The sequence below is a fragment of the Stegostoma tigrinum genome, chromosome 30 (genome assembly GCF_030684315.1).
Source record: "Stegostoma tigrinum isolate sSteTig4 chromosome 30, sSteTig4.hap1, whole genome shotgun sequence".
NCBI classification, from domain to species: domain Eukaryota; kingdom Metazoa; phylum Chordata; class Chondrichthyes; order Orectolobiformes; family Stegostomatidae; genus Stegostoma; species Stegostoma tigrinum.
In genome coordinates, this window is record NC_081383.1 from 27,048,291 (window position 1) to 27,064,090 (window position 15,800).

At 41.3% G+C, this 15,800-nt stretch overlaps 1 protein-coding gene across 1 annotated transcript in view; it reads left to right on the top strand.

The window, feature by feature from the left end:
• fbn2b (fibrillin 2b) overlaps nucleotides 1-15,800 on the top strand; it is a 205,583-nt gene that overhangs the window by 109,744 nt on the left and 80,039 nt on the right. Inside the window, exons 14-23 of the mRNA XM_048560154.2 lie at nucleotides 915-1,037; nucleotides 2,134-2,256; nucleotides 3,362-3,514; nucleotides 6,269-6,322; nucleotides 7,046-7,171; nucleotides 8,731-8,856; nucleotides 9,301-9,420; nucleotides 12,292-12,429; nucleotides 14,623-14,673; nucleotides 15,502-15,627. Coding sequence (XP_048416111.1) covers nucleotides 915-1,037; nucleotides 2,134-2,256; nucleotides 3,362-3,514; nucleotides 6,269-6,322; nucleotides 7,046-7,171; nucleotides 8,731-8,856; nucleotides 9,301-9,420; nucleotides 12,292-12,429; nucleotides 14,623-14,673; nucleotides 15,502-15,627 — 1,140 coding nt within the window. The remainder of the gene's footprint in view (nucleotides 1-914; nucleotides 1,038-2,133; nucleotides 2,257-3,361; nucleotides 3,515-6,268; nucleotides 6,323-7,045; nucleotides 7,172-8,730; nucleotides 8,857-9,300; nucleotides 9,421-12,291; nucleotides 12,430-14,622; nucleotides 14,674-15,501; nucleotides 15,628-15,800) is intronic.

A 15,800-nucleotide genomic window follows, 5' to 3' on the forward strand; every position in this document is an offset into this window, starting at 1 on the left:
AATAAAATTGACAGGTCACTGGAAGCAGAATGTCACGCTCTGTGTTACTGTCATTTCAACCTCCGTATCTTATTGTGTTTTCAAACCCAATATATTACTGTCACTATGAATCCTACATATTAATTATTGCATTGTCAAAGCCAGCATATTACTGTGCATTGAAATCCAGCATATTACTGCCCTTTCAAATCCAATAAATTAATTAATGCATTGTCAAGTCCACTAATTTTAAACCCAGTATATATTAATGTTATTTCAAACCTAGTACGTTAGTTTCCTTTCAAATCCAGCATATTATTGTCATGTTAAACCCAACATTTTACTGTTAAACCAAACCAGAATGCACTTTGAAGTAAATGGAATCGGACATTAGGAAATGTTGAGATGCCATTTGATTGTGGATTGGGGAGGTTGGGGTCTGGAGGAATGGTCTTTAATGGAATTGTTAGTTACTTGGAAAATGGGTTTGCTGGGATAATTACTGTACTCGCAGAGTAAATTCATGAGAGGAACAGTTAGGGAACTGGAGACATGAGTATTGATGGAATAATTAGATTAGATTAGATTAGATCAGATTACAGTGTGGAAACAGGCCCTTTGGCCCAACAAGTCCAGTTAGGCTACTAGAGGATAGACTTGGACAGACTCGTTATTATATTACAAAGTTACAGTGGTCAATGCTGCTTCAAGTGTCGCTTTGTTATTCTTTCGAAACTAGAAACCCCTTTCCGATCTGTAACTATTGAAAAGTATTGCACATTATTTTAACTCAAGTTTTCTCAGGACCTCATGGAACTCTCATCTTCCTCAGTCTTCCATGCTTCATGAAATATTTGAGTTTCAAAAACCCATGTGTCGCCTTTGAATTTTGTGAAGTTAATGCTAAGACTCACAAGACTGAATCTCAACCCTAGATCATGATGAATGTGCAACCACCAACATGTGCCTGAATGGAATGTGCATCAACGAGGATGGCAGCTTCAAGTGTATTTGCAAGAATGGCTTTGTTCTCGCTCCTAATGGACGTTACTGTGTGGGTAAGGATGAGCTAAGAGATGTTACAGTGTGGTTACGGATCTGCTAATAAGGGATACTGTATAGGTATGGATCTATTAATTGAAAGTTGCTGTATGAGTAAGGATCTGTTCCCAATGAATCTAATACATGTGCCAGGACCCTAAACAAACACCATACCCATCCCCTTAGCATTTACACTGTCTTGTTACGTATTCAGGAATGCCTCAAGGTGCCAAGCATGCTTTGGTTATTTTGAAGTGTTGTGAATGTTGGTTTGTGAGCAGATGCCAAAACAGCTTGTGCTCAGTAAGATCTCAAAAAACAGCAATAGGATGAATGACTATTGATGAGTTTTTGATGGAGCTGGTTAGAAGGACAGATGTTACTACAGATACAATGGTGTAATATTCAAGAATACAAACTCTCTTTTTTTTCTTCAGTTATTTTCCACTTCCTGCTGACGTTAATTTCTCATTGAGGCAGTAGGAAGCTCCGATTCCTTCAGAACTGAACTCCTGGTGCGCTATGATGGTCAGGTTGCTCTTTAATAGAGCAGTTGAGTAACTGATATTGTGGAACGAGTTCAACAACACCCAAACAATTTTGTTTTATTTATATACTTTGTTGTATAGCCAAATGTAGAAGGCCAGAATAAAAACAGACGCCTGAGATGGTTTTTCCCACTTTCCCTCTCCTGGAGCTGCTGATAATGGATGTGATAGCTCCACACCTGTTGGTCACTCTCTGATACCTCACCTGAGTGGCCATTCTTTATCAGAGTGTGTCATGCATATGATGGCCAAAGAGGTCCTCTCAGCTGACTCTGCTTCCGGTTTCACTAACATCCACAAGGGGGTGGTGATCAGGAGTTTGATTCCTGACTGAGTTTTCCCTTTCCCCAATGTAGCTGAGGACAGTGTACTGCTCTTACCTCTGCCCTGAGCTCAGCCTGACTTTGTGCTGTTTTCTGGTTCAGTGCAGTACTGGATAAACTTAGCAGGCCTTTAGGAGAAAATGCCGCATGTTTAAATTGGATTCTGTGTTCTGTTCCTCACTAGTTGCAAATTCAGTTACACCACATTATTGCAACCTGATGATCTTCTTTCCTAATGCCAGATATTGATGAATGTCAGACACCTGGTATCTGCATGAATGGCCGCTGCATTAATTCAGAAGGCTCCTTTAGGTGTGAGTGCCCTCCAGGATTGGCTATTGGAGTAGATGGACGTGTCTGTGTTGGTGAGTGACTTCAACTGATAACTAACCATTATTGAGATTCCCTATAGTGATTGCTATTAGAGGTGGCTGTGGTACCTGGTTTCCTTATGTGTGTGGATCTCCGTTCTGCCTAACACTGTTACGTCGTGGTCTCCACTGAAAATACCCATTTTACTATATTCAATAACGAGTCCAGCTCAAAGTATTGACTCAAACTTGTTTATTATTTCCAAATTTTGGAGACATTTATAAAGCATTTTAACTCATTTCTAAATTGCTTTCTAATGTTGAAAATTGACCTCAATCTCTCTATCTTTGTAACCTCATCCAGCCTTGTGTCACCACCTCACTTGGCCTGACTTTAGCAACTGTCCATTCAGACACCTCTTGAATTCTCTTCCTAAATTCTCCTGTCTATGCAGATTCAAACCGTCTTTGTAAGACATTTTCAAAAGCCTAGTTAATGTTTATTCATCTGGCCTCATTTCTTTTTGCAGCACCTGTTTATTTTACTGTTAATGAAGAAGGGTCCAGACCCGAAACATCTTTCCTGCTCCTCTGATGCTGCTTAGCCTGCCGTGTTCACGCAGCTCTTCACCTTGTTATCTCTGATTATTTATGATTTTGCTTCTTGTGAAACACCTTGCAGCATTTTTCTACATTGAATTTTTTTATGTAAATTGATGTTAGTGTGTTTAAGTGCCTCCACAGCCCCAGTTTTCCCCAGCTTGGTAACCTCCTACAACCTCTGAACTTTCCATTCCTCTACCTCTGGTTTCTTGTGCCTCTCTCCTTCGTTTGTCTCACCATTGACAGCCATACATTCATGAATCCAAACGTCCAGTGATCCCCCTAAACACCTCCAACAATTCACGTTGCTCCTATAATTGGAAACCCTTGTGAAAATCCACTCCAGTGCCTGAGTGTCCACCTCCTCGCCTTGAACTCACCACCTCCTTACTCCCTTCAGGTTCTGTGCAGTGCTTTGGGATATCTCACTCCACCAAACACCATGTATAAATGCAAGCAGTGGCTTTGTGGTGAAGTGTTGGCGAGCACAGTGAAGTAAGTGATCCTCCTTGAAGTTCCACATCAACCAGGTGTGATGTGCTTTCATTCCTTTCAGATACCCATATGCGAAGCACTTGCTATGGAGCCATCAAAAAGGGCACTTGTACCCGACCTTTCTCTGGTGCCGTGACCAAATCAGAGTGTTGTTGTGCTAGCCCGGACCATGGCTTTGGAGAGCCCTGCCAGCCCTGCCCAGCCAGGACTTCAGGTAGGGGTGCTCTTCCATGTATTTGGTGATGATATAATTATTGGATTGTGGGTGAACAGAACTCAAACTGAGTGTGACATCATCCTCTTAGCAGTTGGCACCTTGCCTTTGTGTCTATATTTTACTGATTCTGTCAGTATAATAATATTCTTTCTCCTGCAACTTTCTGAAATGACTGATCCATTGCAACATCCAAACTCCAGCTTGTAGACTTGTGAATAGCTACATTTTCTGATGAAATTCGGTGCGGGCATATTTCCACTTCACTCAGCTGAGACAGGATCAACTGAGGGAGAAGCTGCCGAGAAGGGCATGAGCTCCTCCTGCTGGCTGTTAACTCACATTGACTAGAGCAGCTGCACAGAGAAAATAGTTGAGACAGCATTGTGACACTTGTGTGAAAAATGCCATTCAGCTGATCTCTCGAAAGAACAGGCTGTGAGCAGGTTGCAACAGTAAATTAGAATAAATGGAATCAAGGGTTATAGGCAACAGGTAAGGGAAATAGAGGTGAGGCCAAAATCAGATCTACTATGATCTTAATGAATGACAAATTGGAGTCAGTAAGCTGAAAGGCCTGTTACTTGTTTTTGTTGTTATGATCTCATGAGTATGATTTTGAATTATTTCCTGCGTCACGAGGGAGGGAGTAAAACGATTAAAATGTTTCAAAATTCGTTCAGGATGGTAAAGCTGAATTTATTAAATGATAAAATCAATTAGAAGAATTGATAATGAAATAATAACAGATTTTGACTCAGAGAAAGGAAAAGGAAGGATCTTCCACTTGTATACAGTTCCCATCATTTCCAGTGCTTACAGTTAGCACACACTGTCTATTTTGGGAAATAGTGATAACCATAATAACCTGAGAGTAAATTTCACTTTAAACAGTTCAATAAACAGTTACGTATTCAAAGGTCTGGGCTGGTTTCAGTCAAAGTCAAGTCCTCAGGTAATTCCATGCTATTATTAAACTCCTGTCTGTTAATCCTGGCCAATGTTTATTCCCCAGTCAACATAACCGATTGACTCGTCTTAAACACAACTTTTTAATGGGGTTTTGCTGTGTGCAAATTGACTGCAGTGATTCCCACATTAAAACAGTAACCACACTTTAATATCTTCTTTGTTTCTGTAAAATACTTCCGTGTAGCTTGACATTGTGAAAGCTGCTATATAAATGCAAATGTTTTGGTATTGATGTTGTGCAAAGTAGGCTCTTCAAGTGGTTTAAATCAGCTGTTTGCACCTTGGTAAAGTATAACTGTCTCAGTGAAATTCTACATGTAAGAGTAGCGAGGAGGAATTTAAAATTGTGCTGGATTACAATCTCAGCTGATACTAATGCTGGACAGTTCAGGCCCAGTGTCAGTTTTACCTGCCTAAACAGGTCCTACCATTGTTTTTCCATTTGTTTTAACTGTGCAGCTTAGTAATTGAATATATTCTCAGGAATTCACAAGAATTCCCCAATTATTTTTACATAATGAATAAAACATTTATTAAACAACAAAAAGTAACAAGCACTATATTACCTAAGACATAAAAATTCGGGAGACATCTTTACAGACGTCAGAAAAGGATTCAAACTCTCCCTACATGTTTTATCCCACTGATATCCTCACACACACCCACACCTCAGCAAAAAGTTATCTCCATTACTTTCACATTAAGGATTCTTACTCAGGCACGAGACTGGTACAGCTGCAACCAGATTCCTTTCAGTGAATTTCTGTTTCTAGGTACTTTCTTTCCTTTAGCTGGTACCTTTCCCTGAGATACTGATACTTCAAGCTAAACATGATAAATACGTGAGTTCCCTAAACTTAATTTTCCAGCAATTTTTGCCAAACAGCTTCTTATTAATCAGGTTAACACTTCACTTTCAGAGCATTTCCAGACACAGACTGATGACTGCTCTGTTTGTGTGTCACTAACAGCAGCAGAGTTTATTTTTCATTTTTTAACACAGCAAACTGCTTATTCCCCATTTCCACTTCAACGATGATAAAACTTCATCAAAATGCAGATAGATTCATAGAGTCATGCAGCACAGAAACAGGCTCTTCAGTCCAACTCATCCATGTCAGTCAGACATCCCAATCTGACCTGGTCCCGTTTGCTGCATTTGGCCCATATCCCTCTAAACCCTTCCTATTCATATACCCATGATAAATAAACAAGCTTTCAGCCTCTTTTGTACCAGCCCACAAGAGCACTTTAAAATGAAACAAAGTCAGGTATCCCCTTTCTTAACACAAAATTGAACAATATAAGATAAACTTAAAGTCATATGGTGTTCCTAATAGCTGAAACTACTCGGTCCATCAGGCAGCATCTGTGGAAAGACAAATAACATTAACTGCCTTATGTAAATGACCGGTCATTGAAACACTTTTGCTCAGTTAGATCATGTGGGTTTCCACCTGGTTGTACTGTTCACCCTACTGGATGGCTGTAATACTAACTGGATCCTCAGGACCAACCATAACATATGAAAGCTAATGAACTTCTTATTGTGCATTCTGTGTTATTAGGTTGGCCAGTAATTCATGATTTACTAAGGACAGACATTTTCAGGGAGAGCTGGTGGAGCAATCATGGTCCCTGAATTTTACAACCAGAGTTCTTTGCAAGCAATAATCCCTGCTGGTGGAGTGAGTCAGACCCTATATTAGGTTCTGTGGTGGATGGTTGTGATTCAGAGCACTGTATGTCTGCTTTGTTTCATTCTCCCTGTTGTTTTCACAGCTGAGTTCCAGGCTCTGTGCAGCAGTGGCATCGGGATCACAGCTGATGGACGAGGTAAGGAGAAGAACCAGTTTGTGTTACTAGCAAAACTTAGGACTGATCCTTCACTGTTTGAAAACTAAATTCCATTATGTTTAATTTTCCTTTTACACAAATCTCATCAGAAACAGATTTTACTCGTGGGTGTGAGTGAATAAAAGACAGACTAATGTTGCATATCCTGTCTGATTCGAGATGTTGACTAATGTCCTTCTGTAACAGATTCTGTAGGTTCTTTTCTATATATTAAGTTTCACATGAAACTGATTAATTCTATTCACATTAACTCTCTGTGAAGCCTGAAAGAAATGTCCAAAATATTACAACCTATTTTAAATAAATAAATAGGACAGTATATCTGCATTACTGCATTGGCCACACCTGCTTATTTATGGTTTCACTGAAAAACAGACAGAATGTAGCTCCTACATTCCAGGGCTAAGAAATGTAGGCTCTAATCCCCTATCATCCCTGTAATGTTAAAGGTTAATCGCTCTCCGACAATTGATTAGGTCCATGTGTTAGTTTATTTGAATCAGTAAAACATATTACAAGCTGTGAAGCAAACCAATTGATATTTGTATGCAACATATAAAAATAAGGAAGGAATTTGACAGAATCATTGTAAACCAGGACAATAAGTACTGATGTACAATTAATGTGCTCCTTAAGTATACCTTTTGAAAATGTGGAGAGGTTAGTCAAGCATTGCTTAATTTGCATTTCCATTTGCTCTAGATATCAATGAGTGCGCTCTTGATCCTGATATTTGTGCCAATGGGAATTGTGAGAATCTACGTGGCAGTTACCGCTGTATCTGTAATATTGGCTATGAGTCTGATGTCAGTGGCAAGAATTGTGTCGGTGAGTGTGGGACTGTGTTATTCCAACTTGAAGAAAGAATTCAATTAAAAATCATTCCCGTTGATTATCATGAGGCATCCTGATCCTCTATGAAGTATTCGATTCTCTACAAAATATCACAGCCTCTAAAAGCAAGTAGCGTTTCTATTATTTGATGAATCAAGGCAGGATTTTTTGAAAATTCACTCGAGGAGCATGGGTGACCAGCCTTCCTTGCCTATCTCTAGTTGCTCTTGAGAAGGTGGTGGTGAGCTGCTTTCTTGAACCACTGCTATGAGAGAGAATTCCAGGATTTTGACCTAGGATTTTGAAGGAACGGCAATATATTTCCAAGTCAGGATGGAGAGTGGCTGGGATGGGAACTTGCAAGTGGTGGTTCTCCCATGTATCTGATGCCCTTGTCCTTCTAGATGGAAGTAGTTATGGGTTTAGAAAGTGCTGCCTAAGGATCTTTGGTGAATTTCTGCAGTGCATCTTGTAGATGGTACACACTGCTACTACTGAGCGTCGGTGATGGAGGGAGTGGATGTGGTGCCAAACAAGTGGGCTGCTTTGTCTTGGATGCTGTTGAGCTTCTTGTGTGTTGTTGGAGCTGCACCCATCCAGGAAAGTGGGGAGTATTCCATCACACTCCTGACTTGTGTCTTGGAGATGATGGACAGGCTTTTGGGAGTCAGGAGATGAGTCACTTGGTGCAGTATTCCGAGCCTCTAATCTAATTTTATACAATTGCGCTTATGTGGCAAATCCAGTTGAGTTTCTAGCTAATGGTGATCCCATAGATGTTGATAGTGGGGGTTTTAGTAATGGCAACAGGATTAAATGTCGAGGGGCATGAGTTATATTGTCACTTATTGGAGATAGTCATTACCTGGTGTTTGTATGGTGCAAATGTTACTTGCCGCTCATTAACATGAGTAACATACATTTCACTGTTTTTTGCTGCTTTGCTGTTAGTTAATCTGTCATTTGGAAAGCAAAAAAAAATTTAGCTCAATGCCTGAGTTTCAGTTTACTTCTCCAGGAAAGGATAAGCATCACGTTTCAGTAGATTGTGTACAGAAAGCAATTCCTGGCTATCATTATCAGGTAGAAAAGAGGACATTGGCCCATGATAGCCATAAGGCCTGCTTGTAAGAATGGACAGTAGCGACAAATATCTAAGAGAACATGTGGCATAAAAACGCAATGATTTGACAAGAACATTTCAGTTATTTGTCCCTGCCCTGGGACTATTTGTGAATTAAGCAATGAAACATCAGGCTATTGTGTGCAGGAGGTATGAAGAGTGGTGTGATTGTCAAAGAGGGAGGAACATGTGCACAGGCTGAACAGGGGTGGAGAGGACAGGAAATGAGTGGGATGAATGAAGGAAGAATGAGTGAAGTTGTTTGAAAAGCTTCTGGAAGGGTCGGGGTAAATCCTGAGCCTTAGTACTTCTGAGATTTTCCTGCCTGAGTAGACCAAGGGCAATTGAACAATTGCTGGAATGATGTGTAATCTGCAATTTCTAATGTTTTCAAGAATGACCGATTGCAAATAAATACTCCTTTCCCCAGATATTGACGAGTGCTCGGTCAACGTGCTTCTGTGTGACAACGGACTGTGTCGTAACACTCCAGGCAGCTACACATGCACCTGCCCCACTGGTTACATCTTCAAACCTGATACTGAGACCTGTGAAGGTGAGAATCTCCACATTGCGTGACCTGGTCACAATGCTGAGCAGTATTCTTTTTTGCCAATGTGCCAGTTATACTAGTTCTCAAAGAAGTTGAATTCATTGCTGCAGTTACACTAAGATGCTGTAATATAAGGCCCTAATATTTTCATTAAAGCCACCATACTCATGAATGAACTACTGTACCCAGATATCCAAGAGATGTGACAGCTACTGCTTTTCAAAATGTAGCCCCCTCAACACTACTACAGATTTATAAAGCTGTTCCTTTTGGCTTGGTTGGGGTGAACTGAACACAGTGTCAGGCACAGGATGTGACTCTGTTATTATCCACGCACAACAGAGGTTCTTTGATAAACTGCAAGCATGGTCATGCTGTCTGTAATGGCCTGAGACTGCAGCTCCAGTTGTGGACACGCAGTGAGTAATGTCGCCTCTGTATTTCCAGATGTGAATGAGTGTGAATCCAGCCCATGTGTGAATGGTTACTGCAGGAACATGGCAGGCTCATTCATTTGTGAATGTTCACTTGGCAGCAAATTGGATCCAACCAGAACCATCTGTATCGGTAAGTAAGATGTACCATTATATCAGTCCGAACAATCTCTTATCCAGTGTCATTGTTCGGCATAGGAAGTGACTGCCTAGTGATCAGGGAGTAATTGTATTTGAATGCAAAATACAGGGTTAATGGCAGGATTCTGGGCAGTGTGGAGGAACAGAGGGATCTTGGAGTCCACGTCCATACATCCCTCAAAGTTGCCACCCAAGTTGATAGGGTTGTTATGAAGTTGTATGGACTGTTGGCTTTCATTGGCAGGGGGTTTGAGTTTAAGAGCCGCGAGGTTATGCTGCAGCTCTGTAAAACCCTGGTTAGCCCACACTTGGAATATAGTGTTCAGTTCTGGTCGCCTTATTTTAGAAAGGATGTGGAAGCTTTAGAGAGGGTGCAGAGGAGATTTATCAGGATGCTGCCTAGACTGGAGGGCAGGTCGTATGAGGAAAGGTTGAGGGAGCCAGAGCTTTTCTCATTGGAGCAAAGAAAGAAGAGAGGAGACTTGATAGAGTTGTACAAAATGATGAGAGGCACAGATAGAGAAGATAGTCAGAGACTTTTTCCCGGGGCAGAAATGAGTGTTACAGAGGGGCATAATTTCAAGGTGATTGGAGGAAGGTATAGGGGAGATGTCAGAGGTAGGTTCTTCACACAGAGTGTGGTGGGTGAGTGGAATGCGCTGCCAGTGGTGGTAGTGGGGTCAGATACTTGAGGGACATGTAAGCGACTCTTGGTTAGGCGCATGGATGATAGTATAATGAAGGCTATGCAGGGTAGTTTGATTTTAGAGTAGGAATATAGGTCAGCACAACATCATGGGCTGAAGGGCCTGTACTGTGCTCTACTGTTCTAACCCAGGCCCCTTCCTTTTTATCACTAATGAGCCCATTTGTTTGAGCTGTGTTGACTAAGCTGTATTTTATTCAGTACTTAATCTGGGAATGAGCTCTGTTTTTTTAAGTAAATTAATCTGCCTCTGAATGAGCCATTTCTAAGCAGCTAGCAGTATCTACAAGAACAAATTGTGTAGTTCCTTCAACATAATAAGATCTCCGCAGTCTGTTCACAGAAGCATTCTAAAATGGAACATGACATTCAACCACATGAGGAGGTATTGTATGAGATGAGCAAATGTTTTATCAAAGGAGGTAAGTTTTATGCACGGTATTAAAGAAGAAAACCAAGAAAAGAGAATCCATGAGTGTAGGAGAGCTGTGGGCCTGAGGCGTCTGAAGAGTTAATTACCAAAGGTGGAGCAATTAAAATCTTGAGCGTAGAGTTCAGAATTTACAGACGTGCAAATTCTGAGAGGCTTGTGGGGCAGACAGTGGTTACAGAGATAGGGAGAGGTGAAGGCATGGAGTGATTAATAACAAATATGAGAATCTTAAAATCAAGATATTGATTGGCTGAAGTCAACGTAGGTCAGCGAGCACAGGGCTGATGGGAAAATGCAGCTTCATGCAGGGTAAAACAGGCAGTAAAGTTTTGGATAACCCCAAGTTTATGAAGGTCTAATGTTGGAGTCTAGCCAGGAATACATTGCAGTAGTCACATCTGGAGCTAACAAAGACGTAGATGATGGTTTCAGCAGCAGATAGGCTGAAGCAGCAGTGAAGTGGGTCACACAATGGAGGTGGAAATTGACATACTTGACAGAGGCATGAAGAAGAAGTCAGGAACTCCAATGTGACACCAAAGTAGTGAACAAGCTGGCTTGATATAGGAATGTACCTCTGTAGCTTCCTGCTGTTTGACAGCTGAGACTCCACAGACGTAATCCTGCCCGACAGTCCTCAATCTTCCAGCAAACATGCAGCAGATTGGGATGTTGGCAGAGCCTGATTGTGATCTGGTCTAGCCCTGTGGTACTGGCTGCTAATGCAGAGCTCACGTTTGCTGCACGGCCAGCATTGTCCTTTCTTACGGCTCAGATTTATCTCCATTTCTCCAGTCAGCAGGTATGGGAGCCTTAGAGATGAGGCACTTCCCTGAGACACAGAGATGGCAGTCTGATCTGCTATCCATGCACACACATTACAAGGGCTTTGTTTTGTGACAGCCCCTTCCCACAGCACACTTTTCCCAGTCCAGGAAATGCCTGCACCAATTTCAGTTCCAGTGAACTCAACTCAAATTGGAGCGTTAGTCTGGAATTGTCCTGGATTTTTGGCCAAGCTTCTCACTGGCAAGTTCACTGAACTTGCAGTAAGCCCTAAACTTGGAATGAAATTGTGTCCTGGTTCTAATTTCTAATACTGCAGTGCCTTCAGATTACTGTGGGCGCCATAGAGTTCGGTTGTTCAGGTGTTTATGCTCAACATCTTCAATTTTCCAGCTTCTATATTCCTGTTTAAACTACTAGATACAGAGTGGAGACAGAATTCAGCTTTCGAAAACAGGAAGTAAACTATTGCAGCAAGTGTTCAGAATGGTGACAGTGCAGCTGCTGATTATGGAATTTTAAATATAAAGTAATACTGTAGAAGAATCAGATTAATTTTTACAGGCTGCAGTACGATTTTCAACAAGTATGTAGCCCCACCTATGAAGCAGTTAGACTGAAGACTGTCGGGTTCCAATTGAATCACTGAAGCAGAACACGGCCATGGCAACCGGCTAGAAGTGGATGTTTATTAATGGAATGGAGTCAGTTGAGGCATATCAGGTGTCAGCTTGGTCCTATTAGTTGATGGTTTTTGGATGAGGCCCTCAATCCACTCCGTTCCACTCTCTCCTTTTCACACTGTGCCTGAGGCAAGCACTAACTGGGAGGCTGTCCTGGGGTGTGTGGGTTCACTGGTGCCTGTGGGCTGAGGGAAGTGACTTAATGGGGATTGTGAAAAATCCCATTCTCTGATTTTTTTTTTCTTTTCCCAACAGACAGTATGAAGGGGACGTGCTGGCTGAATATTCAGGACGGACGCTGCGAGGTGAACATCAACGGAGCGACACTGAAGTCGGAGTGCTGCGCTACCTTGGGAGCAGCCTGGGGCAGTCCATGTGAACACTGCGAGCTGGGTACTCACCTAGGCTGAGGGGTTTACTTGGCGGGTGGTAGTAGGGGCATGGAGGTTGGAGGGCATTGGCGCAATGGTGATATCACTTTTGCAAAGCTGGACTTTTACATTGGATTGAAATTGAACAGCACACACAGTAAGCAAAACCCAGCACCCAGTTTTCATAGAATCAATTAATCCCTGTATCTTATGTAATTTATTATTCAATTACTCAGTTCCTTGTTTCTCCTAATTTATTTTTCTTTAAATTCGTTCATGGGATGTGGGCATCACTGGCAAGAATGGTATTTGTTGCCATCACTAATTGCGTGGCTCACCAGGCCATTTTCAGAGGGAGATTAACACTCAACCACATTGCAGTGGGTCTGGATTCACATAGAAACCAGACCAGGTGAGGGCACAAATTTCTCCCTGTAAAGGACATTGGTGAACCAGATGGGTTTTTACAACAATCAGTGGTCACCATTCCCACCATAAGTTTTCCCTTCTGGTTTTATGAGTTGAGTTTTTCATTTTGATCGCTGCCCATATGAAATGTGGACAGGAAGCAGGAGTAGGCCTTTCGGACCTTCAGGGCAGCACTGCCTTTCAGTACGATCATAGTTGATCTGATTGTAACCTCAAATCCACATTCCCACCCTATCGCTGATCTTGTTTCAACCCTTGCTGACCAAGACTTTCTCCAACTCAGCCTTTAAAATGTGCAAGACACTTTGTTTCTAATGCTTTTTTTATGAAAATTGCCCTACAGACTTACAGGCCACTGAGAAATAAAAATGTTGCCTAATCTCTGAATTAGATATAACTCTTTATATTTTTAAACACAGCCTCTAGTTCTAGTCTGAGAATTGAACTCCTGTTTGCACAGCGTTGGCTAGAGCCACTGGACTAGTAACTCAGTGACATTACCACTGCACCATTCGCACCCTTATTTGAAACATTATGAAAGGGTGAGTGCTAAGTGGCACACTCAGTTGACATTCATTGTGTAAGTAGGGTTCATTTCTTATTCGTTCATGGGATGAGGGCATCGCTGGCTAGGCAGCATTTATTGCCCATCCCTAATTGCCCAGAAAGAGTCAACCACATTGCTGTGCGGCTGGAGTCCCATGTAGGCCAGACCAGGTAAGGATGGTAGTTTCCTTCCTGAAATGACATTAGTAAACCAGATGGGTTTTTCCTGACAATTGGCAATGGATTCACAGTCATCATTAGACTCTTAATTCCAGATATTCATTGAATTCAAATTCCACCATGTGCCGTGGCGGGATTCGAACCCGGGTCCTCAGAACATTACCTGGGTCTCTGGATTAATAGTCTGGCCATTGCTTCCCCTGACAGAGTTCACGCACTTGTAATTGAAAGGGCAGAAAGTGCTTGGAGAGATCACATTTTGCCATGGTTTTCCACTTATTGGAGAGAAGGAATGAAGTGGTCCTTCATATTTGGAGTGCCAAGTGGGCAGCCACACAATTGTTGTTTATTGACTGGTGCCTAGTTACAGCAGATGGGCAAGCACACAACAGAGTTGGAGATGGGCTCAAGACAGTGACACGATCAGTGCCTGATAAAAATGAAAAGCAATGCCCTTTTCTCCAAGCAATTTGATCCAGGTTAGCTACACAAAGTAAGAACCACTCATTTTAATAGCCATACAATAATAGGACGTGAGCACACAAATTCGCAGTACGGATTTCAGCAGAAGATGCGCATGCCAGGAAATTTTGATACATAATCATTTATTGTAGTGGATTAATCTGCGTCTTCACCACAGGTAAAATTAATTTACAATGATTATATTGGCACATTGAAAATAGGTACATTTATCACCAGTAATTGTGTCATGGCCTCTCACTTACATAAATAATACACCGTACAAATTTCTCCAAAGTTTTGATTCTCCTGCCTTGGGCCTGATTTGCTTTGTTCGAGTATGTGCTGGATCAGCACTTGCACAGAAACCCTCTGTGTGATATGTTGTCAAGTCAGCAGTCCGCTCAAGTGAAAGATTTCACCAGGTGAAGTGAAAACACAGAATTATTCACTTATTTGGATCTAACAGCATCATAAACAGAGTCTTGCAAAACTTAGGTCTGTATGTTTGATCATGTGCCGTTATGCATGCCTGTTAAAGGTTCAGAAGATCAACTGCCAGGAGCTGAATTAGTGAACCATGTTTATGTTTCTTTTGCAGATCCCACCTGTCCCAGAGGCTATGCTAGAGTGAAAGGCGTTACTTGTGAAGGTCAGCTTGGAATGTTCAATCATTCCAACTAAAACAAGGATTAAATCACCTAGAACTGACTCAAAGGATGACATAAACACAGCTCATAGATTTACATTACTATAGTGTATATTTAATCTCCATTCTTATTTTCACTGACATCATAAACTGCCCTGAGGTATGTGTGGGCTATTACAGATGAGTTCACACAAGCCCATAAGGGTGAGGCTTCCTGTTTTCATTAGGAAGTTAATGTGACTATTAATGCTGTTTAGTTTGGGAGGTGTTCCAGAAGTGTCTTCGTGAAGACCTAGCAGACTGTTAAAGGTTGATAGAAAGTTAACCCAGAATACTTTTCTAAGGTAAACTATAAAAGTAGAACTAATGGACAAAGCCCCAAACCAAATGGTGGTCTATTTAGGGAAATAACAAGAAAGATTTTATATAAATTGATCAGCCAGCTGTTATATATCTCTGCAACCAAAAAAGCAAGATTGTGGCTTTCAACAATTCCAAAAGTACTAATTTGTGATTGTTCCAAATATTTTCTGAAACACATAACAGTTGTAGATGTAAGGTGTGTCTAATATGATTTCACATTGATTCTGTGAAGCCTGTTGCACTTCTACCAAACTGGAATACTAATTTTCTGATCAAATGTAGGCATCTGATATTGTTATTGAGTTAACTTTTTCATCAAACTTAAAATCTAGTATTGAAATTACTTCATCCTTTTATCTCTGTATTTTCGCACTCTAACTTCCTCGAAGCATATCTATAACATTATCCTATTTTGCTTGTTTTATAAATCATGACATGACTAACTTATGATGTATCTTTTTTCACCAGATGTGAACGAGTGTGATGTATTCCCTGGTGTTTGCACAAATGGACGGTGTGTGAACACACAGGGCTCATTCAAGTGTGACTGCCCTGAAGGACTGACTTTGGATGGGACTGGAAGAACCTGTGTGGGTAAGAACAGATCACTGAGGGACCTGAGTGGGAGAAAGTGTTTACTTTTCATCAATAATGACATATTTGAACATAGCATGATATTCCCTGCCTTGATGTTGACCAGGGCATAATGGCCAGCATACTTACCTCCTCATCAGAAGATTCCAGGTTTATGTTCCACTCCAGTGATG